The sequence below is a fragment of the Monodon monoceros genome, unplaced genomic scaffold (genome assembly GCF_005190385.1).
Source record: "Monodon monoceros isolate NGI ecotype Baffin Bay Population unplaced genomic scaffold, NGI_Narwhal_1 Super_Scaffold_3, whole genome shotgun sequence".
NCBI classification, from domain to species: domain Eukaryota; kingdom Metazoa; phylum Chordata; class Mammalia; order Artiodactyla; family Monodontidae; genus Monodon; species Monodon monoceros.
This window is the reverse complement of record NW_021703780.1, coordinates 66,912,055-66,937,939: the sequence shown is the minus strand read 5'-3', so window position 1 is coordinate 66,937,939 and position 25,885 is coordinate 66,912,055. Positions and strand designations below refer to the sequence as shown.

Below are 25,885 nucleotides of genomic sequence, written 5' to 3'. Positions count from 1 at the left end.
CCCTAGAATCTGGCACGAGGCCTGTCGGGTTGTAACAGCGCAGTGAACATTAGGTGAATGACAAACAGTGTTTCAGGCAGAAGCAGCTGCTCCTGAGCAGTTGTGGTCATGTGGTTTGGCATTTGGGTACTAATGTGAAATTCACTGTGGCCAGAGTAGCATATATTCCGGAGGGCAGGACGGAATGACAAGAAGTAGGTACAGGCAGAGCTAGCTGGGCAAGGTGCTTTGTGATCCAGGGTGAGGAATGGGAATGTGCTTGTGCAGCAGGTAGGGAGCCAGAGTGTTTGATCAGGGGACCAAGACTGGAGGCAGGAAGCCCTACAGGGAGGGGTGGTGAGACCGCCCTGCCGGGGAGGAGAATGAGCTCCCCTTGCATAGGTGCGCTTCGGGCCTCTCCATCCTGACCTGTGCTGTGCCAGTCCTTCCCTGGTGCTCTGAGGTCTGTGGAGCCAGGCAGGTGGGCAGTGAACGAGTGTCTGCCCTGGATGCCCTAGCTGCGTGGCTGCATCGTTCTGGGGGCTCAGAAGAGCGGAGGGCTTCTGTTTGTCTTCAGAAGTTTACCAGGTTGGCTCAGAGCAGACACTCTGAAATCTCCCTGCTTTATGTTGTGCCCCACAGGTGTTTTCCTTTCAGAACGGGGCTTTTCAGTCTGCTTTTGCTGTATTTGAACCAATTTCAAGGACCTAGGACTCCATGTGTGAAGACTGGGCTTTTTTGCCAGGATGACCGTAGGCTAAGTTTGCTCTGACGTGGGTTCGGTCACAGCCGGAGGTTGGATGGAGAAGCGGGAGCAGAGGGGAGGCGTATCGACTCAGCACTGGTATCAGTAGCCCGTGGATGCACGTGGTGTAAAAAAAAGTCTGGGGTGGGCCAGCTTGTCTCACTCTGTAAAGAGGGCCTCCCCATCACCGTCTCCTAAAGAAACCCGACACTTGAGGCCTCCTAGACAGGCTGGCATTCTGTGCTGGGGTCCAGGGTGGGTAGGTGAAGAGGGCACTGCAGGCAGTGACTCAGGGCCACGCCTCTCCACCACTCAGATCCTGATCTCGGCCGATGACGAGATGGAGGAGTCCGATGTGGAGGAGGACCTCCGGAGACTGACCCCCCTGAAGTCCGCGAAGAAAAAGAAGCACCGCTTCGGGCTGCCTGTATGACGCGTCCTCAAGCTGGGGTCGGGTCGGGGCCCGGCCAGCCGCCAGTTGGCCAAGGGTCACTCCGCTGCGTCTTCCCTCCCCTCCTCTCTCTGCCCCTCTTCTACCTCCACTCCTCCCACGGTCTCTGCCCACTCCTAGACTACTGTGACCCGAGGGAGGGAGGCCGCTGGCCCGGCGTGGCAGCTGGAGGTCCCCACTCAGTTGCACTACAAACACTGACCAAATATGCAAGCGAGGCGTTTTGTTTGTGTGTTGTCGTCCCAAGCGGTGTTGTGAGGGACCCAGAAGCCCTGTCCTGCGTCTGGCCGGGTGGCCTAGAAAATGAGAACTCACGTGCACACAGACCGTGGGTGGAGCCTTTCGCCAAGGCTCGGGGGAATGTGAAGACGTAACACGTTTGGGGGCTAAAAGTTACACATTGACCAGGTTGGAACCGCAACGCTTTCTTACTCGAAATGGCTTTTGTAACTATTGATTTCTATAGCTGGTTTTATGAGCTGTCACAGTGTTAATGTTTTTTGAGTATATGTTTATTTCCTATGGGACTCATGGGCAAAACATAGATTTTTAAGTCTTCCGTATACTGTTAACTTTTATATTTTTAAGTTATATTTTCATACTATTGTATTTAAAAACTCTTTTTAATCCCCAAAGAAATGGGTTTGTTTGCCTTTCGTGGGTTGTGAACTGGTGGGTGGAAAAAGTCGGGAATTTTTTATTTGGAATATTGTTAGGTAATCTACGATCAGATGAGGTAAATGATTCCGGTAGGAAGGGAGGTGGGCCCTCATCTGAAATCAGCAAACCCGGTGGTTCTGCAAAGGTCAGGCCTGAGCAGGAGGTGGCCAGTCCAAATGTGGATCCAGGGCCCTGTGAGGGTGGAATAGGAAGGGCTCTGCCCAGGGCCCACCAGCTCCTTGGCACTTCTGCCAGCAGGTTAGAGGTCTTACTGAAACATGCTGGAAAAAGGAGCGTAAGAGGATTTTGTGTCCAGAGAAATTGAGACTCCGAGGCCACTCCTGTTTGTTCCCTGCCTCTCTTCAGAGCCTCCAGATCTGAAGTTTAAAACACAGTCTTGGTCTCCCCGCCTCCCATGGTGCAGCCTTCAGAACCAGGCTCTGGACCCAGCTCTGGGAACTTCCTCTCAGGCTACGCCTTGCCTGTCAGCTTAGTGTTGTCGACTCGTCTTCTAGAGAACGCCTGTCTGGCCAAGTGATCCTGTTTTTCACATCCTCCAGAGCAGCGGGTGGAGGTGAGCGAGCTTGCTCTCTGTGTCCACAGGCAGGACGAGGTGTTTCAAAGCTTGTAGCCCCCACTCCGCAGCATGGGCATAGGCCCCGTGTCTTTGGAAGTCTGCTGCCCAGCAGTGGAATGGGCAGACCCAGGCACTTGCCCTGCTGTGGGAGCAGCAGCCCAGTGTTTTGTCCCAGCCCAGAGGCAGTCATGGAAGTTTAGGAATAGAGAACCGCGTGGCTAAGGTGCGAGCTGGAAGTGAGATCAGTGCAGGGAGGCCACACCACCCAGAACCTTCTTTTTAGGTTCCTACCTAAAAACCTACATAAAAACGTGTCACTCAAACAGATTGTGTCTGAATTGTGGCATGTGAGCCACGCTGTTAAACCAGGCATCCTGGGCCTGTCCTCTGCCTCCCACGGTCTCACCTGTGTGGGTCATGGAGGGACAAGCCTTGCGGAGGCCTTCTCAGCCTGTCGTCCTGTAGGAGTCCAGAGGACCAGAGGAGCTGGGACCTGAATTGCAGTGGGCGGCGACTCTGTTACGCTGGGCACCTGCAGCTGGAGAGGAGAGCAGGGTGAGATCGGAGCCCATCTCCACTCTCCCTTAGCTTTGCTCTCATTTTATGCTCCTCCCCCCTCCTACCCTCCACTGTGTTAGTGGGGGGCTCCCCACTGGGAAGACCAGGACTGACATCGGTCCTGGTAGGTGGCAGGCATCGCTGACTTGCCTTACTCTGTCCTCCTGTTTTGTCTTGGTTTGAATAACCTTTGGCCACAGCTGTTTTCTGCACCTCCCTGAGCCCAGAATCTGAGCTTCACTTTCAGTCTTGAGCCCCTCATGTTTCCAAACCAGGGACGAGGGTGGGGAAGCCACAGGTGTGAAGGATGGAAACTGGGTTATACAGACCCCAGATGATCTGCTCATCTCAAGGCTCATCCCAGCGCCTGCTGGGCAGTGGGTTTGGGGGACAAAGAGGTAGCGAGCGAGCAGTGGTTTCTCCCTGTATCCTGGTTTTGAAAGGGCTTTAGTCTCTGAGCGTCAGTTGTATAGCTGGCTAACTAGGACATGGACGTCTAACAGGGAGTCTGATCGTACAGGGCCTTGTCAGCGTGCGGGCCTAAATGGTGTGGCCTGATGTGTTTGGCCTTATCCCTAGGATAAGCTTCCTCACCACCTGCTCCAAGGTGCCTTATGAGGTGCAGCTCTTCACCTGCCACATGGCAAGCATCATTGTGCTTGAGAGGTAACCACGGAACACCAACTGTGTATTGTGTGCCATCCGTCTGATTTGTCCAAATCTGGACCTCAGCCAAGCCACCCATAATGGAAACTTGTAAGTCAAGGCCATGAACAAGTTTCTTGTAACTGATAGAAATAACCCGATGAGATAGAACTGTCATATCCGAATGGAAGAGATCATTCTTGCCCATTTTTCCTTTCACTGACAGTGGGTTGTTGACAATGGCAAGGAGGGGTGTCGGTGAGATCCCAGGCAGTGGCTTCTTGGTCTGCTCAGCCCAAAGACCTGCCACGTGAAGGCCTGTCAATTAGCCTTCGGGCACACTGGTAGCCTCCTGCCTCAAGCTTTAACCTGTGCCTCTTCCTGACAACAAGGAGTCATGGGTTAGGTTGACCTGTCATGCCTTTAAAGGGGAAATATATAAAGGCTCAAATTCAGGTTATTTCTTCCCCTCTTCAGTGTGGGCCTGGAGGCTGTAGCCCAGAGTCCCCATCTGAAGGCTGCCCCAGGAGCCTGGAAGGAGCAGCAGCTGTCAGCAGCTCTCTCTGCCCTCCAGACTGCAATTCACTGGCCTTTTTGCAGCCAAGCAAATGCAGACGGCTCTGGGAACTTGCCGTCAGCCAGAGCAGCCACCTTGTAGGGGGCAGGGCTGGCCTTTAGAAGTTTCACACATTTCCAACTAGGAGTGGAGAGCTCTGTGTTTTACCCTGTGAAACATTGGCAGCTCTGAAGGGCTTTGCTCTTGGGGAGGGACCTTGAGCTCCTGAGTGGGTGGGTGGGTTGGTTTAATTTGATTTCTCTTTTCATGAAGTTTATTAGAAGTCAGACCTACGTAAGCAAACCATGACCGACTTCCACTGCCCTCCCAGCGCGGGTGGTTAAATCTGTGGTGTTACGATTCACACATTTTTTGAAATGAAAGGGAAGACGATGTACTTAACATTGTAAAGTGGTTTACAATAAAGTTTGACATCTTATTACAGTTTTTTAAAAAAAGAAACCATCACTTTTGTGGTTGTTGGTTGTGTGTTCTGTGAAGTTGAAACAGCTTAGTGGGGGTCAAGAAAATGTCCCCAGTGAGTTAGAAGGTTCTCCCCAGAAAATAGAGTGAGAATGAATCTGACATCTCCTTATGGCAGATGTGGAAGCCAAAACCTGCCAAGGGGAAAAAAACCAAACATACTCTTGCCATTTCCACTTCCCTGTTTATGCGAGTAAAAGCTACTCTGCCTGCCCCCTGCCCCCCGAGGAGCGAAGGGCGCCGGAGAGATGGAGTGTGAGGGGTGAACATCCCACATCCTTGTTCCTGAGGCCACGGGGCTGGAAGGCAGGTGCCCCCCCTGGGCAGAGCTGGCTGTGGGGGCCAAGCTGAAGCGCTGGGAGCCAGCAGCAGTGCCCTCACAGGCCAGGCCTGCCCTCAGTGCCTCTTGGCCCCTGCTTGGAGCCCTGGGTCTGTGCCCGTCCAGAGGCATTCCTCATGTCAGCACTCGTCTCAGATGGAGCCTGGCAGGGCTCGCATTGGCCTCCTGGGGCCAGGACCAGGCAGGGGGTATCGGGGTGGGTTGAGGTCTGACAGCAGCAGAGCGGTGTTCCAGACAGCCAGACATCACTGCCTGGCTGGGTTTTGTCTGCCCGGAGCCTTCAAGGATAAAAATACTCTCCATAACAAACTGACAAGGAGCTTGGGCATGTCTCATCCAATGGGGCAGACCCTGACCTCCTACCCACATCCACTCCTACCCTCACCTCAGGCCTGGAGTCCTTCCCTGTGCCCCGGGGGTCTTCCCTTCAAGGATGGGGTGTTAGGAACTAGCAGAGGAGAGCTAAGTGACCTTCAGGGAGCCTGTGCCTCTGTCCATGCCTTGAGTGGGCTTCACTCTTGCCCACCCTCTCACAACCTAAATGTCCTTGGGCCAGGTGCCCTTCGGTGACCTCGTCTCAGTCAGAGGCTCTGTGCTGTTTCCTGCCTTCTGCTCACCGGTACCCTTACCACAAAGCATGGTTTCCTCCCAGCCCTTCCTGGGTGCTTTGCTCCCTCCTTCATCCTGTTGCTAAACTTGCACTGGGAGCTGGACAGAGGGCAGGGGCATCAGCAAAAATGCAGATGGAGCAGCTCCCAGGCTTCCCTTGGCAGCAGCTTCTGTACCTGTGAGCCAGGGGTAGCCCCCATGATCTGAGTCCACTGTGAGAGCCCAGCGAGCTGGGTGTGAGCACATGCTCCCCAGCGGCAGATGCAGGAAGCCGTCCGCCCTGCTGCCATGTGGGTTTGGGAAGTCTCTTTCCTCTGGAATCCAGAGAAGGGGTAGGAGAGAGAGAAAAACAAGCTCAGAGCTGTCCACCCTGGCTCAGGGCCCTCTCTTTCCTCCGGGACACCCCCCACGCTGGGATGGACTATCGCAGATGGACAGCTCGGAGTGCCACACACACGTTACAGGACCTACGTTCGTAAATGCGAGTCTCTGCCAGGCCCAGCACCTCCCACCTGCCAGAGAGCAGCTGTCCTCAAGGGTACGGGGTCTCCCCAGCTGTCTGCTTTCACCAGGACTGCAGCCCCCTAGGCAGCAGTGCTCAGCGAGCCCCCATCATCTCCAAGAATAAACTCTGAAGCCAGCGGCTGTGTGGATCTGAATCATCAGGGAGCTGTCAGAGGAGGGGGAGTGACTTCCCGGGACAGGCAAGCCAACTATATAAGCCCCAGAGGGCTGGGCACCACTCAGATCTCTTTCACAGCCACTGCCTTCCAGGGAGCAGTTCCCCATACCCACCATGTCCCAGGTAGGAGGGCCCAGCACAGGCCCTGCTCGTGCCAGGGGGTGGGGGTGGAGGGTGGACGCTGTCTTCTTTAGCAGCTGTGTCTTGAGCTGAGCTCTGGGCATAAACACAGGAGGCTCTGCCTCCCCTGGAAGACCGGGGCTCAGGGAAGACAGGCACACGGATGGTGTGAGGCTACAACAGCCTTGGCCCCAGAGCTCCCAGTTTGTGGGAAGAGGGCAGAGACTCGGGGTATGGGGCTGTGAAGTATAGTCAGAAAGGCTTCCTGGAAGAGGAGTGAGGCCTTGAATTGGCTTGAGTTAAGTGAGCAGGGAAGAGGGGTCTCGGCCAAGGCACAGTGCTGGGAAAGGGCTCTCAGCCTCGAGGCCTCGGGTTGTAAGATGAGGCTCTGGGCTCTCCAAGGCTGGCACTCAGGAAGCCCCCATCAAGAAGAAGCGCCCCCCTGTGAAGGCGGAGGACCTGAAGGGGGCCCGAGGGAAGCTGACCAAGAACCAGGAGATCAAGTCCAAGACCTACCAGGTCATGCAGGAGTGTGGTGAGTGTTCTTGGGACAGTGGGCTCCAGGGGCGCAGATGTGTGTCAATAGGAGGGAGGATGGGGTTGGGGGGGAGGTCCCATGGGTCCTTTTTCTAAGAGTTCAGAGCTTGTGAGCTCAGCAGGGTGCTCCCCACAAAAGGGGCCTTTCCTCCCTAGGAAGCCAGGCCGTGCCCCTGACTACACCTCCTCCCCATCCTCCCCACAGAGCAAGCTGGTTCTGCCGCCCCATCGGTGTTCAGCCTCGCCCGGACTGGCACCGAGACTGTTTTTGAGAAGCCCAAAGCCGGACCCGCCAAGAGTGTCTTTGGCTGAGAAGTGCGCACCACGCCCCTCACCGTCAGCAACACCTAGACACAGGAGCCTTTCCCAAGAACTCTTTTTTTATGCCAGAACATAGCTTCTCACCCGCGGCCTCTGGGATTGGCACCCTCCCCAACAGCCCTGGCCCCTGAGCCCAGGGACTCTGCACCAGCACCTGGGCAACACCAATAAAGAGGATGCCCAAGTGGCCCCAGAATTTGGAGGGTGTTGGTTGGTCACTGGCCATGGCCACTAAATGCAGGGGAGGGGTGGGCAACGTAGGTGTGGGGCATGTTCTGTACGCTTCTCAGCTTTTGGGATGGCCCCAGAGGATAATGCAGGTGCCATTATGGCCACTGCCACGTACTAGAAAGAACGTTGGGTGTGGAGACCTGGAGCTGATCTGTGTGACTTCAGACTGTCTCTCCTCCTTTTCTGAGCCTGTTTCCCCTTGTATGAGGCAAGGGAGCCTATTGCGCAAAACAGGCCATAGTCACACTGCTCAGAGTGAAGCAGGTGGGGGCCTGGGGCTCACCCTTTCCTTGGTTTTCACAGAAGCCATCGAGATGCCTCCAAGGACCCCAAGGCTCTGAGGGACTCAGGATCCTCAAAGCGCGCCCCCCCCCCCTTGTTCATATTGCCTCCCTGCCAGCTCGCATCCCCTCAAAGACAAAGCCAGGTGGAGGCTCCTCTCTGGCCAGTGGCAGTCTGCTTCCTGAGCTACTGTCCCCTCTCCCAAACAGGGTAAGCCTCCCCCTTGCCACTCCCACAGCTCTGCCTGAGGCATGGAGCACCAGGTTCTCAGCTCATGTGCGATTCTTCCTGCTTCAGGCCTCAGTGTCTCTGTGCACATGGACCTGTCAGACTCAGGGGACTGCAGAGGCCTGTCCAGCTGTGACAGCAAGACCACAGACTGTCCGGAGATGGACTGGCAGGGTCTGGGCTTACAGTGCCTGGCTCGGGGCCAGTGCCTACAGGGAAGTCCCGCCTGTCCCCTGGGCAGGTGGAGCGGACTGCACAGACCCTTTCCCGCATTCCTGGCCAGCCCGGCCTCCTTATATAGCTGTTTCCAGGCTGGGTCCATGCTCTGTGCCCCAAGGGAGCAGACCTTCTGTGGCGACCAGGCCTGGGCCTGCTCGCTGAGTTCCTGGGGAGGCTCTTTCCCCAGACTGCTGAACGGGTATGTCTTCCCGAGTAATCCCAATCACATCCATAGTCAAAGGGAGAGCTGTATAGATGCGCCCAGAGGTGAGGCTTCTGGCTAAGTCATGCTAAGGAAGGGGAATATTTACTTGTAGCCACAGACCCAGCTTCCTTCCCTTGGGGCAGATGCTACTGGCATTGACCGAGGCAGGGCTAATGGAGGAACCCCCTTCCCGGCCCTTGCAAGCCTGTCACTGCCCCAGGGTCCCAAGTAGGCCCTGAAGATGGTACCCTTCCCCAGTTCCCACCCCGGGATAGTGTCACTGAGTCCTCCTTCCCCAACCAAGGATCTGGCACCTGGCCACTTTTCTGAAGCATCTTTATCCCATCTGTGGCCCCAGACTCAGGAGCCAAGCTTTCCCAGAGCCACAGGGACATAAGCACCAGCTGCATCCAGATCCCCTAGTATTTATTCGCTTTATTGCTACTTGTTATGAAAGCAGTCTTTCAACTTTATTAAAGGAAAATTGAAAAAACATCATCTGTAATCCTACCCCAGGCCCTCCAGCCACCTCCTGTGGTCTGAGCCCACGACACCGGCACTGCCTTGGCATGCTGACAGATCAACGTTCTGCCGTTTCTCACTCCAGGCGTGACTCACGGGCTCCCTTGACACGGCTGACCTCCGTGTAGGCCACCTGAACATCGTCCCCTTCAGGAGCTCTGTGCTCTCTCTGTTCCATGCTTCCCTCAGGAGATTCCCCAGAGCGAGACTTCTGGGCCACCACGTGTGGGCGTCTTTATGGCCCTCGGTTTGTATTGCCAAGTGCAGATCTTGTTTCAGAGGCCTTGCTGGAGTTGCACCAAGAGTCCTGGCTAGAATAATGGGGCCCAAACAGCATCCTGAGGCCCCAGCAGAGAGAAGGGGGGCTCCTTGACCTAGCCTCTCTCATCCCAGAAATAAGGTGTATCCATCCTGCCTTGGCCCCAGCAGATCTTGCCCCACTCAGGCACCCCAAGGGCTGCTTGGTGCATTTGGGGTCCCACTGCCCAGTCACACTGACCTGACTTCCAGGCCCCTGCCTCCTGCAAACCACCCTCTGGCCCTCCTCTTCCCAGCCACGCCTGTGCTTCTCCCAGGCTGGGCTTATGGAGAGCAGGCCAGTTCACTGCTACGTCCTCCAGTCCTAGGGAGCCTGTCGGCAAGATGAGCCGTGCAAGGGGTGGTGGTGGTTTGGTCAGATTCTGGACCATTCAGAAGGGGCGCCAGCACCTAACTCCCACCTGAGCCTGCTCCTGCTCAGTACATGTTCCCATCCCCAGCCAAGGTCCACAGGACATTCACAGTTTGCCTGCTTATCTGAGGCCACTGCAGTGTTTGGCTTGCAGATCCCAATTTCCCAGAACCTGCCCCCACAGGGGCGGGGCAGCGAGCAAGTTACAAATTCATTCCGCTCTTCCTCTCAAGTTCAGAAGCGGCCTGCCAGGCACCAGAGCCAAAATGAAGACCCCAGCCCCTGGCCGCGCCTGCGGCATCATGCTGGTCCTGCTCTCGCTGGCCACCCTCCAGACCCTCAGGGCCCAAAAGGTAGCGGGTGTCCACGGGTTCCTGTATGTGTGCACCTGAGCGTGAGTGGGACAAGTGGGTGAAGGGGAGGAGAACCTCGGTGTGTGCAAGTGAGCACGGGTCAGTGTGTGTGCAGAGAAGTCGTGCTGCCCATCCACCAGGCACCACCCTGAGGGCTCTATGGAGAGTCCCCCACTTACAAGAAGGGGTGATCCTGGTATCCCCAGTTCACGGGGAGGAAGTGCAGCCTAACAAGTTGCCCTGGAGGGCGGCAGTGGGTGGGGCGGGTAAGAATGGGCCTCAGGAGCCCAGCTTACGCCTCCTGGCTGCGTGACCTCTCGGAAGTCATGGATGCTTTCCGTGTCTCTTTTTCCTCATCTGTAGAACAAGGTAGTAATAGAACTATTTGGAAGTTTGTGGTGAAGAGGAAACCTATAGTGTTGTAAAATGCTGGGTACAGTGTCTGGCATGGAGCAGACACTCACGTGTAAACAAGCCACACGGCCCGCCACACACCTCTGTGCTAAGCACAAGTGTGCCACATGGCAGGCGGGCGAGAGATGTGTAGGCTCTGCCTGTTTGCACATGCCCTTCCTTGGAGACCGCAGACCTTGAGCGAAACACATGCCTGGGGGAGTGCCCTGTGGACAGGGCAACAGGAGAGGCCCAATGCTGCAGGGAAAAGGGGGCAAAGCAGAAGATGCCCGCCTTAGAGATGGACCTTCCAGTTCTCCCAGCTCCTGCAGGCCCCTGGGGGGAGGCTGGCAGGGGCTGTTTTCTCCAGTCACAGGACTTGCTCACTGCCCTTTCACTGGGCAGAGCTAAGATGGCATGGAAGCTTCCTGACCTAACAGGACCCTCTGCCACTCACCTCTGCCCCAAGGATAAGTAAGTTCCTCCCAGACACAGTGGGGCTCAGGCTCCACCCCCCACCCCTTGCCTGCTTGTTCTCCAAGGGGCACTGTGGCCCCCACTGAACAAGACAGACTGATCCCTGCCCCGTGGCACTGTAGGATGGGGAATGAAGCACACAGCTGCCTCTGATCTGAGATGAAAGTTCACAAATGAAATGCTTCATGGAATTTTGCCTGAGGCTTGATCAGTGTCTCGCTTGGGGTTGGGGGCCAGGGCTTGGTCTGGGACCAAGGTCAAGGCCCACTCTTGAAGAACATTGAACAGTCCTACCCTTTCCTTTCCTCCTCCACTGGTCCAGAATGACATCGACATCTACAGCCTCACTGTAGACTCCAGGGTCTCATCCCGATTTGCCCACACAGTCGTCACCAGCCGGGTGGTCAACAAGGCCAGTACTTTGCAGGAGGTCACCTTCCAGATGGAGCTTCCCAAGAAAGCCTTTATCACCAACTTCTCCATGTAGGTGCCCTCCTGCTCTCCTCCTCGTCCCCCTCCCCAATCCAGCACTGTGACACCATGGTCCCTGTGCCAGATCAGGAAGAGAGGGCATCTTCCTGATGTGAGATGTGCCAGGATATATGCCTGAGGCGTGTGTGCTCCACCTGTAGGCAATACAGGGAGCAGAGGCTTTAGCCAGTAACTTCATTCATTCTCAGAGACGTTTCCCTCCCTCCCTCCCTCCCTCCCTCCCTCCTTCCCTCCCTGTATCCCTTCCTCCCTCCCTTCCTCCATCCATCCTTCATCCCTCCCTCCGCTGTGCCTTCATCCCTCCCTCCGTTGGTCCCTCCCACCATCCATCTCTCCATCTGTTCATCCATTTTCCCTGAGTGCTGCCCAGGTGGCAGATGGAGAACCACGGTATCTTTGTGTCTTTGCCTTTGAGAAGTACAGACTTAGGGCATCCTGAGGCCAAGCCCAGGCAGAAGGGAGTCACCAAAAGGCAGATTCCAGCTCAGAATACAGAAAACTTCCTAACCCCTGGGCTGCCCCACAATGAAGCAGTGCCTCAAGGAGGGGGACCACCTCCTTGTCACAGAAGTTCTAAGCCAGGCTCATCCCCCCCACACCTCCAACTGGGATACTGCAGAGGGTGGCTCTGCTCTGGGTCAGAAGCTGCATTGGGAGGCCCCTGGGGTTTCTGTGGACTCTGTAAGCAGGTGATGATCCTTACCTTGTCTCTACTGTCCTCCCCCACCCTTCCCAACCGAGTTTTGCAATGTTTACTAAATGCAAGAGAACTCTCTGTCCCTGGCCCCGCAGGAGAGGCAGTGATTGAGGACAGGCCAGAGAGAGGCTGATCCCAGAAACTCAGGGAGGGCGATGGGTGGGGCAGAGAGCGTGTATCTCAGGTGGAGTCACCAGTGCACCCTGGGACCCCTGAAAACCTGCAGTGGGGGTCCGGTCCCTATGGTTGGCTCCTCATCTCTCTGCCCGCAACCCCCTCCAGCAGCCCTTGATTTCCTCACCCTGGAGCCAGGCCTGTGCTGCCCAACTTCACAGGCTGCACCCCGCCCCCCATGTGGGTGCCACGGCCGGCAAGTTACGAGGTTTCAGGCCCATCACATCTTCTGAGGGCCCTGGACTTGCACCCCTCTCTGGGCCCAGCTCCTGTTGCTGCATGAGATAGGGAAGCAGGGGGCAGGGTGCCCTGCTCTGGGATCCCAAATTGGACATCTGGGAGGAGAAGCCCTGCAGCCCAGCAGCAGCCCAATCCCTAGCCCAGAGTTAAATTTGACCAGGGAGGTCAGGAGGGTGTGGAGGAAGGACACTTGGTCCTGAGGTCCTGGCTGCCCCCCCTCCCCCCCTGTACACTCTCACCCTCTCACACCACCCCCAGACAAAGCAGGCTTATGTTTGCCTGCCAGTTCACTCTCAGTCCCCAGAAACGGCCACTAGGATTGTCTGCACGCCCCAAGGAGCCCTGTCCACCAGTTGTCCAAAACTTCCTTCCCCGGAGGCCAACCTCTCTGCAGAGTGGCCTGTCCAGTGTTGGAAGAGGGGGCAGCCATGGGGGAGAGGGGTCAGAGCCTTCAGTCCTGTGTCTCCACTGGCCCGGGAGCCGGCATCTCCCTCCTGCTGGGTCTGCCCCACGGGGCTGAGTGAACTGTGGCTCAGAGATCTCGCTGGTGGCTGACCAGTTCCTCTGAGAACAGTCTGTGGGATGGAAGGGGCAACTGGGACGTGGAGCCCAACAGGAAGGGAGAAGAGAGGCCGGGACCTGCCTCCCCTGCAGCCTTCATCCCAGTTGTTTAGTAAAAAGCATGTTTGCCGACACAGTGCACGTCTCAGGGTAGATGGAGGCCTGCAGAGCCCCCATCGACACCGGGCCCCGCACAGAGTCGTGTCCACAGTAGGTGCATGATAAACGGGTGGGCTCAGGTAAAGATGGGAGTCAGTCTGTCAAGAGGCACGTGAAGTCCCGGAGGAGGCAGGATTGCAGGGAGCCTCCCCCACTGGGCTCTCAACAACTCCCTCCCTCCTGCCCCAGGAACATTGATGGTGTGACCTACCCCGGTAACATCAAGGAGAAGGCTGCAGCCCAGGAGCAATACAGCGCGGCTGTGGAGAGGGGAGAGAGCGCAGGCCTCGTCAAGTGAGCCCGACGGGGTGGGGAGGACCCTGTGGGGGTGGGGGCTGCCCCTGCCTTCAGCCGCCCCAGGTCTGAGGGGCAGACCTGATGCCCTCTTCCCCCAGGGCCACTGGGAGAAAGACAGAGCGGTTCCAGGTGTCAGTCAGTGTGGCGCCCGCTGCCAAGATCACCTTCGAGCTGGTGTATGAGGAGCTCCTGGTGCGGCATCTGGGAGCGTACGAGCTGCTGCTGAAAGTCCAGCCCCAGCAGCTGGTCAAGCACCTGCAGGTACCTGGTGCCGCCTCCTCTTAGAAGCCCTCCTAGATGACCTCACTCTCCTGAGGGCGGCCCCTGCTTCCCCTTCTGCCTCCTGTGGGGGCCAGCCCTGTCCCCCAGCAGACCCAGTAACCCACTTCTTGCCTCTAGATGGACATTTACATCTTTGAGCCTCAGGGCATCAGCTTTCTGGAGACAGAGAGCACCTTCATGACCAATGAACTGGCAGAGGCCCTCACCACCTCACAGAACAAGACCAAGGTGGGCCTGCTGTGGTCTGCGGGTGAGAGTTCCCAGGGGCCTGTCTTCAGGCTGGCTCTATGGGCCTGGGTTTCCAGAGAGTGGGACCATTGGGCAGAATCTCTGAGCTAAAGGGACTTGTGAAGTTCCTGTGTCCGTGCTGTCATTTGGCAGATGGGGAGGGCAAGGCCTGGGGAAGGATGGTGGGTGCTGGTTTGAACCCTGAGATCGGGAGAGAGAGACGACTGATGTCAGGGTCCCAGGACCAGGTAGGGAGGAGGAGCTGACTGGACGCACACATCCTGAGCCCAGCCTCTGCTTGCACAGATCTAGGAGCAGGGGATTCACTTGTACCCACTCCCCTACATGGAGGCAGTCTATCTGATAGCTCAGCTGGAGAGAAATTTCTCTGGAATTTGACCCAAGGCTGCCTCCTGGAATTCTCTCTTCAGATGGGGGTGAGGGGTGTTGTTGACATGGGCTTGCTGCTCCTCCCAACTTCAGCCTGGTCATTTTTCCAGGCTCATGTCCGATTCAAGCCGATGCCGTCCCAGCAGCAAAAGTCTCCAGAGCAGCAGCAGGACACAGTCCTGGATGGCAACTTCATCGTCCGCTATGATGTGGACCGGACTCTCTCCGGGGGTTCCATTCAGGTTGTGTGGGCTTCAGAGAAGAGCTGAGCCACCAAAAAGTCCATCTACCCTCAAGGACCTGAGCCTGGGGGTTCTAAAAGAAAAGACAAAATAGCCACCCCTAGTTACCAGTGTGCACCAGGGGCAGCACAGACGGCAAACAGGCAGTTTAGTTGTGTTGTCCCTGAAACAGTTCTCTTTCGGAGGGAAGAAAGTTTGTCTCTGCTGAAGAACTGCCCTGCAGGGTTTCCGTTGTAGCCTTGGCTGCCAGGAGACTCACAGTTCACATTTATGTTCAATTACAGTACCTTCTTTCACACAAGTTTCTGGCATCATTGTGCTTCCCCTTTATTTTTGAACAAATCACTGTTTTCTCGCCCCTTTCCCAAACCACTGGGTCCAGGGGAGACCCACCCCTCGAGGATCCAGAAGAACATGCAGGAAGCCATAGATGGACCTTGTTTTTGGATTCTTCACTTTTTTGATGGATCTCAGGTTTATTATGTCTGAACCTTTTAGTATAAGCTGCCTCAAATACTAAAACAAGTAAGAGGTAAAGTAGGGGTAGAGTTCTGGTGGGCTATGCATGAGCAGGGAAGCCTGCAAGGGAGGGGCTGGACTAAACCCTAAAGTATGGCAAGGATTTGGGGAGGTTAATGGTGGGACAGGGATGGAGGGGGATGGGATGAAGAGAGCAGAGGAGCCCCAGGGCTGGGGATGAGGCTGGTTAGGGGCAGGGCAGGGCTGCAGCTCTTACACCTGGGTGTGTCTCACTCTGGTCGCAGATCGAGAATGGCTACTTTGTGCACTACTTTGCCCCTGAGCACCTGGCCACGATACCCAAGAACGTGATCTTTGTCATTGACAAGAGCGGCTCCATGAGCGGCAGGAAAATCCAGCAGGTGGGTCCCATGGGCCAGGCAGGGTCCTGAAAACTCACAGATGTCCCACACCATCAGCTCTGGTTGAACAGGCAGACCTGCCCTCCTCCATCTTCCTAGGTAGGGGGCTCCCATGGATCGAGGTTGGTCAGAGTTTGGGGCAGGTCCTGCCGCTAGAGCACTCACCATGTCCTCACTGCAGATGTGAGCCTGGGGGTGCAGCCCAAGGGCACATGAGCCCCCAGGGAGGCCCCACTGAGACACCCACCTTGTGTCCCCTTCCCCTGACCAGACCCGAGAAGCCCTCATCAAGATTCTGGGTGACCTCGGTCCCCGTGACCAGTTCAACCTCATCAGCTTCAGTGGGGAAGCAACCCCGTGGAAGCCACAGCTAGTGGCAGCCTCGGCTGAGAACATGAATGAGGCCAAGAGCTACGCCACTGCCATCCAGGCCCAGGGAGGTGAGCGCCTCTGCAGCCTTGCACGGTCGCAACTTCCAGGGCACTGAGCCCAGCCTGGGGCACCCTGCTGGGAGCCACCCTAAGAGTGTGTGCCCCACAGGGACCAATATAAACGATGCGATACTGATGGCCGTGCAGCTGCTAGAGAGAGCCAACCGGGAGGAGCTGCTGCCCGCAGGAAGCGTCACCCTCATCATCCTCCTCACCGACGGCGACCCCACTGTGGGTGAGGCACTGCCAGCAGCCCCAGGACGTGCTGCCCAGAGGGAGTAGCTGGGCTCTGGCCCGGCTTGCTGTGGCACCTGGGGCAGGGAGGGGGGATCTCTGAGGCCCCTCTGGCTCTGAGATTCCAGAAATATCTGTTGAGCAAATCACTGTTTTCTCACCCCTTTCCCAAACCACTGGGTCCAGGGGAAACCAACCCCTCAAAGATCCAGAAGAACGTTCAGGAAGCCATAGATGGCCAGCACAGCCTCTTCTGCCTGGGCTTCGGCTTCGACGTCAGCTACGCCTTCCTGGAGAAGCTGGCACTGGACAACGGTGGCCTGGCCCGGCGCATCTATGAGGACTCGGACTCCGCACTGCAACTCCAGGTGCCCATGCGCCCCTGCTGGGCCACGTGAGCAAGGGATGGCACTACAGGCGGGCAGACCCCAGCACGGCCCTCATGACACCCCCACCCTGCAGGACTTCTACCAAGAGGTGGCCAACCCACTGATGACATCGGTGGCCTTCGAGTACCCAAGCAACACCGTGGAGGCGGTCACACAGGACGCCTTCCGGCTGTTCTTCAAGGGCTCCGAGTTGGTGGTAGCCGGGAAGCTCCGGGACCAGAGCCCTGATGTGTTCTCAGCCAAAGTCAGGGGGCAGCTGGTAGGTATGGCCAGCCATCCTGGAGGGGAAGGGCAGCCGGGGCAAGCAGTCAGCGGCTGGGTTCAAACCCCAGCCCTGCCAGACTCCAGCCGGTTGACCTTGAGCAAGTTGCAGAGTGCCCTCTGCCACTTGGGGATGACGCATCCCCCACCGTGTTGGCTCCTGGTAGAGGTTCAGTGAGATGATGTGATTTTCCGAGAGCACCTGTGTGGGGCCGGCATGTGGCAGACACTCCATGGTCAGTCAGTGCTGCTGCTGCTGTTCCCAAGGGCACTAGGTGCTTGGCATCCCCTCCTGTCCTCACACCAGCCCTCTGAGGTTACAGTCAGGCAGGGAGGGCTGCTCCCATTTCACAGATGAGCAGCCTGACATCCAGGCAGAGCAGGTGGTTTGCCCTGGGCCCCACTGCAGCCGGGTCAAGAACCCAGCTCACCATGTGGTGTCCTGTCCTCGCCCAGCCTCCCCTGCCTCTGTGCCATGGGAGGCCCTCTCATTCCACAAAGAGAAACACAGCACTTCTCTAGGCCCTGGGGATACTGCCCTCACGGGAGAGACAGCATGGGTAAATTGTCACACAAACAAGGAGCTACAGGCTGGATAAATTCGGGGATCAGGGAGGGCTTCCCAGAGGAGGCTCAGCTAAGACTGAGAGGTGAGTAGAGGGTGGCAGAGGCCAGATGGTGGAGGGACGGAGGAATGTTCCAGGCTTGCGTGGCAGGCAGGCAGCACGTGTGGGGAGAATAGCAGGTGGGCTAGGCAAGCGGGCATGGGGGGCCCAGGGCCTCGTCTCAGGAGAAGTAGCCAAGTGTCATGATGGGCAGGGCATGCCCTGTGGCCAGCCTGCCCGGCTTCACTTCCAGCTCTGCCATCTCCCAGAGGTGAGACCTGGGGCAAGGCACTTAAGCTCCCTGTGCCTCAGTTTCCTGCTGTATACAAATGAAAGTAAGTCACCTCTCCCACACCTGGTAAAGCTGCAGTGGGGATTAAGGTCTCGCCTGGTATAAACACTCCATGTATGTTAGCTGCTGATATCCTGGAGGCCAGGGGTTCCCAAAGTGCAGAACCCAAGGTGACTTGGAGTAGTTTACAAACAAACATGCCTTTGTTTTAGTAGTTTAGTTATGTATTTATTTTAATGTGTTCTGAAAAATAACTCGAACCACAGACCTAAGATTTCACAGGTATTATTGCTCGGGTCAAGACCAAGAGTGTTAGTCTATTTAAAGTTCATTGGAGAAAAACCATCAAACAAATAGCTGTATGTGTGGAGAAGGCAAAATTCATGCAGCTGCTGGTTCTGCGCCTGCTGTGTAGCACCTGGGATAGTTTGCTCCCTTTTATCTCCACCTCCTTGTCATCCTTGGAGGCTCTGTGGCTGAGCCCCTCACACCCCTAAACACACTCCCTACCCTCCACTCTACTCAAAGGAAATGTGGCCTTGCAGCCAACGCTGCCCCCGCCAGGTTTCTCGTGGCATTGCTGGGCAGCGCCAGGCCAGGTGCAGACGTCACACCCTCACTGCTCCCGCCCTGGCTGGGCCCCTCTTTCCAGCACATGGAGAACATCACCTTTGTAACGGAGTCCCGCGTGGCAGAGCAGGAGGAGGCGTTCTGGAGCCCCAGATACATCTTCCACAGCTTCATGGAGAGACTGTGGGCGTACCTGACCATCCAGCAACTGCTGGAGCAAATGTGGGTGGACACACCCTCCAGGGCCCACTGGGGTGGCCACACACGGTCTCAGCACTTCCCCAGGCTCTTCACCGGTGGGGCAGGCATAGCTGGCGCTAGGCATGGAGACGGGGTGGCGGTATCGTGTCTGAGTTCCAGACCCCCAGTGGGAGCTTCCTAGAGGGGTCTGGAAGGGAGGGAGAGTCTGACTGGGCACCCCGGGGCCTGCTGAGCCACTGGTTTCCTCCGCCTGCAGAGTCTCCACGCTAGATGCTGAGAAGCAGGCTCTTGAGGCCCGAGCTCTGAACTTGTCGCTCAGCTACAGTTTTGTCACCCCACTCACGTCCATGGTGATCACCAAACCCGAAGGTCAAGAACAGTCTCAGGTTGCTGAGAAACCCGTGGAAAATGGTGGGTGTGGCAGCAGAGTTTTGACCCAGCATTTTCCCCAGCCCCTCCCCACATCCCGACCAAGACGCCACCCCTGCCACCCACAGACTCCCAGGAGACTTACCCTATTTCGTTGATGAGGAAACTGAGGCTAGGTCTCCTGACCCCTGCATGTTCACTGCACCTGTGTAGTGCTGGGGTTGGGAAGCAAGGTGAAACAGAAGCACTTCAAATTTATCAAAACCACCCTGACAGTGTGTCTCTCTCTTTCTCCCTCTTTTTGTCTTAACCAGAAAACAGACACAGGAACGTCCACTCAGGTAAGGGCCTAATACCCTCTAAGGCTGGCCTGGGTGACTGTTGGTTGACACAGGGCCTATGGTACAGCGACCGTGAGGTTGCTAGCCGGGGCCTCTCCAACCCAGCCCTGCTCAGGAGGGGGTGTCCTCTGCCCAAGCACGCTGGTGCATTTAGTTACCTGTTCATTCATATTGGTTGCCACTCAGGCCCTGTCCTGGACACTAGGGACACAGACCCCCATCCCACTGGGGGCCCCAGAAAGGGGGGCCCAGAAGCAAACCCAGGTCTCTCTGATTTCCAGGTCACACTCTCTTCAGATATCATTCCGTGGGAGGCAAAGCGTCCAGAGTATCAGGTAGCAAAAGAGGACAGGATAGAGGAAGGGGCTGTTTACGGAACCTTGAACCTGGCCACAGACTGGGCTCTGCCCTGGCTGTTGGGGGGAGTGACTCTTGTCTCGCCTAGCTGGTGGCAGGGCTGGGACTCAAATCCAGTTGTGTCCGATTAGGAGGCAGCAGTGCAGACCCTGTGTTTTCTAAAAGAAGAGGCTGGAGAGGACAAGGTAGTTTGAGGGGCACTGCCAGAGTGGGGCAAGGGGGGGCCGATATCCCAGCAGGGAGGAGTTCAAGAAGAGTCCATTGTTCCAGCTTTGAATTTCTCCCAGAATGTCGGGTGTGGGGAGGGGAGCCATTTGCCTTCTCCACGTCCCTCTTCTGGGGTGGGTCCCAGAGCCCTGGGTGTGGGGACCCATGGCACTGCTTGAGAAAAGACTGCATGTGTCAACTTTTCCAAAACTGGAGTTTTCGATAAACTGTACAATTTCCCAACGAGATTAGGACCACCTGGACCTCTTAATCCTCCTCATCTTCCTTATCCACCCCACCGTACGCCCTGGAGACCAACGCCACCAGACGTGATGTCACGTAAGCCGCTTTCTGACCCTCTGAGGGCCTAGTTTCCTCAAGATGAACCTGCCCATAGAGTTGGATGAGATAAAGCACCAAGCACAGGGCTAGGCACAGACCAGGGAGAGTTGCTGTAAGGTATGACATTAAATAACGTGTCCTTTATTTTTACTGAATTGGATTCATTACACTCTGGAGGCTGGCTCTGGATGGAACATTCTAGAAAGGGAAGGTTTCCTCCATTCCCAAAGCCAGGAGTAGTCCCTTGAGCTGTTTCTGATCTCCAAATCTGGACTCAGACACAGCCGCAGGGCCCGGCTGGACCCTGTCTCCTCAGCGTTTTCCCTAATAGCATGCTCTTCTGGTTGAAAAATCTCTTTGCAAAGGCTCGTCCAGATTGGGTGTAGGTGTGGCAGGGGTTGTGGTATTGCAGCTTGGTGGGTGGCAGGTGGCAGTGATGGCTGGAGGGCTTGCCGATTGCTTTGAATCCTGACTGCCTTCTCCCTTTCTGTTCCTGGCTGTTCCTGCACTAATGCCTGCGTCAGGGCTATCAGCTACCTCATTTCTTGATGAACATGACATGGACTTAAGAATCAAAGGTACCTCCAGGCAGCAATAGATTCTGGCCCCATAGCAGGGAGAGCCTGGGAGGGAACAGCCCGGGGAGCTCTACGAACCTGTCGCGGGGGTTTCTCGATGGAGAGGGAGCCCTGCCACACCCATCTGCTACTCCATTCCTCAACCCACCCCTCCCCAGGAAGGGGCTGCCTAAACCCAGACTTCTTCTTCTTTCAGAAACAACCACGGCATCCCCACACCCCGGTAAGTGCCAGCTCCCCTCAGCCCCCCTCACCGTCCTCACCCCCAGCCTGCTCTACCTGCCCCCAGAACCACACCTGCTGTCCCAGCCCCCATCCAGCCTCCTTCCGTCATCCTGCTGCTGCCTGGGCAGAGTGTGGACCGGCTCTGTGTGGACCTCAAGCGCTCTCAGGGACCGACAAACCTGCTTTCAGACCCTGGCCAAGGTGAGAGGTGCACACCCAGTCATACACCCAGAGAGACCCAGGCACCATGCACCCCCAACTTCCCACCCCAGAAAAAACGGTGGGAAACCTGCCCACAGAGACTCACGGGCAGTCCTCGTCCCAGGTAGTAACATGGCCACGCCCCTGAGCACCGACACTTGTGCTCATACGTCTTCCCCACACACCTTTCACTGGGCACCACATATGCAGGCCTGAGTGGCCTGCACCCCAGGATGACCAGATGTGGGCTTGCCCCCAGGCAGTGCCATACTTCAGGGTTGGGGAGACAGGCCTGGGCACAGAGCAGCACAGGGGCCTGTCGTCCGTGCCCAGAGCGCCGTGGAGACAAGCCCAGAGGAGGAGATGAGAGCTGTCCTAGGGTCAGGGGAGGCTGCACAGGGTCATATGGGGGTGACTGGGCCTTGGCAGAGAAATGGGGGGTCCACAAGGTAGAGGAAGGGGTAGGCAGAAGCACAGAGCCCTGAAGGAAGCTGGTGGGGCTGTAGGGGGTGTGGAGGAAACAAATGGGGGGAGGAGGTAGATGTGCTGGCCAGACCTGCCCCCGAGTCCCCAGAAGGGTGGAGCTGAGCTGTCAGGTCAGACGTGGGGACACACAGCACTCGGGATGCTCAAATGCACACCTGCAGAGCCACTCACAGTCAACAAACATCTACGGCCTCCTCATTTCCCCCAGGCCTCACACACTGTCTCCCGCTTCATCACGCCAGGCCCAGAAGTCTGTTTGCTCCCTGAGGCTAGGGAGCACTGATTTTCCCTCCCACTCTTGGCCACGGTGCCCAGCTCAGGGTCAGGCACACTGCAGGGGCTTCACGCGCGTTTACTGACTTCACACGAGACCTCCCTCCTCAGAGGGCTCGTCTGAAGATGGCTGTCACCCAAGACTTGGGGGCCCCTCCAAAGCTATAGGGAACCAAGGGATGAGTGGAAAGACTGTGGGAAGCAGGCCCGTGGTGTGAGGGGAGGCTGGGGAAGGGGACCGGAGGTGAGTGGGTGAAGAGCAGCTCGGGGGGTTGTAGCCGGAGGGACCACCTGTTCAGGCCAGTGCCCAGCTGGGACCACAGCTTCGACCTCTCTGCTCCCGGCCCTCTCAGGGATTGAGGTGACTGGCCACTATGAGACAGAGAAGGCCCACTTCTCGTGGATTGAGGTGACCTTCAAGAAACCCCAGCTGCAGGTTCGTGCATCCCCTGAGCATGTGGTAGTGACTCGGAACCGAAGAAGCTCTGCATACAAGTGGAAGAAAACTCTGTACTCGGTGATGCCAGGGTAAGCCACAAGCTGGGGACCGGCGGTGACCCCTCACCCCATGTTAGCTGGTGATGGGACGCCACAGGCCTGGGGAGGGAGTGGCTGGGCATGAGTCCTCTGCAGTGGGCCGCACCCACAGGAGGGGCAGAGATGCACAGAGCCCTGTACCTACCCCTCCTGCTCTGGAGGGTGCCAAGGGGTTGTCCCGGAGACCTGGCTACCCTCACACCTAACCCAGGTCACTGTCCTGTGCAGGGGATGGTGTGGTTTGGAGCTGCTCTGCTGAGTGACCCTAGGCAGGCTGCTTAGCCCCTCTCACTTCTAACTAGGGATAATCATCCGGCCCTGAGTCAGAGGGCTGAGGGGATGGTCCAGTGAGAGAATGTGGTCGGGGAGCACTTTGCCCACAGACAGTACGGTGCCCACTGGGCATGCGGGAAGGTGCGCTCTCTATGTGGTGAGGTAACCCTGACAACGAGAGGTTGGAGAGCGCTGTCCATCAGGGGAGGTTACAATTGTCATCCTTAACTTTGAAGCTCTATTGAGGAGAGACAGGTCCCTCTGACATCAACACCGGGCAGCTGGGGGGTAGTGGAGAAGGATGGTGACCTCTTCTTGTGGGGCTTCCCCTGTGTGGAGCCTTGCAGAGGTAGCTCTCCTGCTCTGGGAGTCACGAGGGGCCTGGGAGAGAGGCCAACGACCCTGGCCCTCTTTGAGCCATGTTCTCTGAGCCCCCCAGCCTGTGCTGAGTATGTTGTCCGCTCCCTCTCACCCAGCCCCTCCGAAGAGACTGGTTCCCACTTGATACATGAGTGCACACCTGGCAAATCTGAGGGGCTCACCTGAAAAGCTCCCAATTTCATAAAAGATCTTAGTTTCCTGCTATCTGGTAGACACACAAAGATCAATAGCATTTCTGTGCCTTGGACATACACACTAGAAGATGGAATAAAGGATTCCTATCAATCGTGGTGACTGAACGTCCACATACTTTCATGAGCTGCAGAAGATGCACGTAAAGAAAAATAGACCACGGCTTTTACACTGAACTCTGTCAACAAGACGGTGTAAGTTTAGCGCGTTTCCATTGAAAATAACCTCCGAGTCACAGCAGGGTCTTATTCAACATGCTTAAAGGAATCTAACGTTCCTAAGAAAACAAAAGTGGTAATAATCTCAAAGATTATTTTAAGTGAAAAAGGAAGGCATTCGAGAAGGACTTGCCCTTCTAGACCTTAAAACACATGATTAAACACTGATCATCAGAAGAAAGTGGCACTAGCCATAAAAACAAAAGGGACAGAGGAAATGTATCCTTGAACCCCTAAGTCATATAATTCATGAGAAGCCAAATCTAAGAAAACCAGAGGGAGAGGAACCATTATCTCATGTTATAAATAATCCTGGGATAGGGAACTTCCCTGGCAGTCCAGTGGTTAAGACTCCGCGCTGCCACTGCAAGGGGCATGGGTTTGATCCTTGGTCAGGGAACTAAGGTCCCGCATGCCGTGCAGCACGGAAAAAAACAAAAAAAAAAGTTTATATATATATATATATATAATGCTGGGATAACCAGGTATCAGTGAGTTAACCTTGGTCCCAGTTGACTGAGGAAACTGAAGCCCAGAAGACTGAAGGGACCTTCCACCAAAGGCCACACTAGGAGATCCTGAGGACAGGAGGGCAGCCCCTGCCCACTGCCACGCTGCTGCCCAGGCCCCCTGCGGGCACCTCCTTGCCTCCCTTCCTGCTCAGGACACAGGTTTCCCCACAGTCTCAAGATGACCATGGACAAGGCGGGGCTTCTGCTGCTCAGCAGCCCTGACAGAGTGACCATCGGCCTGCTGTCCTGGGACGGCCCTGGGGCGGGGCTCCGGCTCCTTCTGCGGGACACTGACCGCTTCTCCAGCCACGTCAGTGGGACCCTTGGTACGTGGCTCGGGACGTCATCAGAAACCGCCTGTGCCTGTGAACAGGCAATGCCACCACCTCTGCACGTCCCCCAGCCTCCCTCCATCTTTATTCCTCGCTGAGCCGCCCTTTGTGTCTCAGGCCAGTTTTACCAGGACGTGCTCTGGGAGCCCCTGGCAGCAGCAGGTGACAGCAAGCGAACACTGAGGGTCCAGGGGCATGACCACTCTGCCACCAGGTGACTCAGCACAACAGGCCACTGAGCCCGGCCAGGGGTGGGGCTGGGAGCCGGGCTCTGAGACCCCCACTCCTCTGTCCCTGCCTGGGAACTAGACAGTCAGGTGTCAGGTTAGACAAGTCTGACCCAGCTTTCAGTGGCCCCACAAAGGGTGGTCAACTCAGACCCACAGAAAACATACCAGCCCAGAGATCACTAGAGTGAGTTGGGAGCAGTAGGAAACTCCCCCTGAATTCCTAGAGCCCTGGCCCCTGGAGACCACACACAGCTGGGTGCCCTTGGGTGGCCAGGCCTTGTCAGCCTGTGCTGGAGGGAACTCTAAGGGACCCCAAGACCCTCCACCTTCCACATTCCTATCCCTAGCTGTCTCCCTCTCTTCCCACCCAACATGAGACATGCTGACCACCTGTCTGTCTGTCCATCCCAGAGAGCTCAAGCTGGACTACCAAGAGGGGCCCCCGGGAACGGAGATTTCCTGCTGGTCTGTGGAGCTGTAGTTCTGATGCAAGGAGTTATGCCCACCCACCGTGCCGCCTGCTCGGTGCAGATGGCTGCCACCCTGCGACCACAGGGCCACCTGTGGGTCCTGTAACATCATGGGGAGAGGTATTTACACTCATTAAAATAAAGAGAGGTGGTGTGAACCCAGGGAGTGGGCATCTCTGGTCCCATCTGGCCAAATCCCAGAGCCTCAGGATCACGCCCTGGACACGTAGCGTGTGTAACATTAGAATCATCTGCCATCAACCCTTCAAAAGCCTGAGGCCAGTAAGGCCCATGGAGAGCTTTCAGTCTGGTCCCTTCATTTCTCAGGCGGGGAAACTAAGATTTAGAGAGATTTAAACCACCCAGTCAAAACGTTGCTCTTGCTGGGGGCCTAGGGCAGGAGAACACTCCTGGGAGCAGCGTTCACTCTGCTTTATGGTGACATGGTCCATGAAAACCAGTTTTGACTCAAAAGAAGAAAAGTGACCTGGGTAGAAGTTCGTCATTCTCAGCAAACTTTTGGGCCCTTTTGCAGTGGGATTTGCCAGACATAATTTGATTTTCACACCTGTGCTCAGGAACAGGCCTGTCTTCTCACCACCTTGCAGAGAAGCTGGCAGTGGAAGACAGAGGAGACAGAGATGAGGCCCCAGTCCCAGGAGGGAAGCAAGGGTCTGTTCCCAGGAGCTTGGGCTGTTGAGGGTCTCCTCTCCTGTTTGTGCCCCAGGGTTAGGCACCCCAAAGATTCCACCCAATTCTTGCACAGGCAAAGCATACTTTCAAAACATTTATAATTATTTCACCTACTTCTTCAAAAATGACACAAGTCTTTGGCTTACAAATAAAAAGCATAAAGAGAATAAAACCAAAAAACATGAGAATGAAAATAAGA

At 56.3% G+C, this 25,885-nt stretch overlaps 3 protein-coding genes across 7 annotated transcripts in view; all 3 read left to right on the top strand.

Annotated features, from left to right (window-relative positions):
- Positions 1–5,010, top strand: part of LOC114907474 (store-operated calcium entry regulator STIMATE) — a 54,735-nt gene extending 49,725 nt beyond the window's left edge. Inside the window, exon 8 of one of the 2 annotated variants that reach the window (XM_029243181.1) lies at positions 622–5,010. In XM_029243181.1, the coding sequence (XP_029099014.1) occupies positions 622–690 (69 nt within the window). In that variant the 3' untranslated portion in view covers positions 691–5,010. The remainder of the gene's footprint in view (positions 1–621) is intronic. The other variant, XM_029243180.1, reaches the window with a different exon arrangement.
- A 1,303-nt stretch (positions 5,011–6,313) lies between these two features.
- Positions 6,314–7,845, top strand: MUSTN1 (musculoskeletal, embryonic nuclear protein 1). Of its 2 annotated transcripts, XM_029243183.1 has the most exons (4): positions 6,314–6,408; positions 6,808–6,940; positions 7,148–7,257; positions 7,798–7,845. In XM_029243183.1, exons 1-3 carry the CDS (start codon positions 6,400–6,402, stop codon positions 7,252–7,254), a joined length of 249 nt encoding a protein of 82 aa, XP_029099016.1. In that variant the 5' UTR covers positions 6,314–6,399; the 3' UTR covers positions 7,255–7,257; positions 7,798–7,845. The 2 variants fall into 2 exon arrangements, with proteins under 2 accessions (XP_029099016.1, XP_029099015.1); XM_029243182.1 differs by lacking the exon at positions 7,798–7,845 and having other exon boundaries at positions 7,148–7,452.
- A 2,002-nt stretch (positions 7,846–9,847) lies between these two features.
- ITIH4 (inter-alpha-trypsin inhibitor heavy chain 4) lies at positions 9,848–25,527 on the top strand. Of its 3 annotated transcripts, XM_029241862.1 has the most exons (24): positions 9,854–9,973; positions 11,166–11,326; positions 13,356–13,460; positions 13,562–13,724; positions 13,863–13,973; positions 14,474–14,605; positions 15,370–15,486; positions 15,758–15,926; positions 16,027–16,152; positions 16,338–16,519; positions 16,614–16,799; positions 18,351–18,490; positions 18,726–18,880; positions 19,153–19,179; positions 19,461–19,514; positions 19,668–19,721; positions 19,996–20,082; positions 20,610–20,663; positions 20,860–20,886; positions 20,973–21,089; positions 22,202–22,376; positions 24,133–24,287; positions 24,411–24,507; positions 24,935–25,151. In XM_029241862.1, the coding sequence occupies exons 1-24, from the start codon at positions 9,887–9,889 to the stop codon at positions 25,002–25,004; spliced, it is 2,751 nt and encodes a 916-aa protein (XP_029097695.1). In that variant the 5' UTR covers positions 9,854–9,886; the 3' UTR covers positions 25,005–25,151. The 3 variants fall into 3 exon arrangements, with proteins under 3 accessions (XP_029097696.1, XP_029097695.1, XP_029097693.1); XM_029241860.1 differs by lacking the exon at positions 24,411–24,507 and having other exon boundaries at positions 24,935–25,527; XM_029241863.1 differs by lacking the exons at positions 11,166–11,326; positions 24,411–24,507 and having other exon boundaries at positions 9,848–9,973; positions 24,935–25,527.
- Positions 25,528–25,885: the final 358 nt, after the last annotated feature.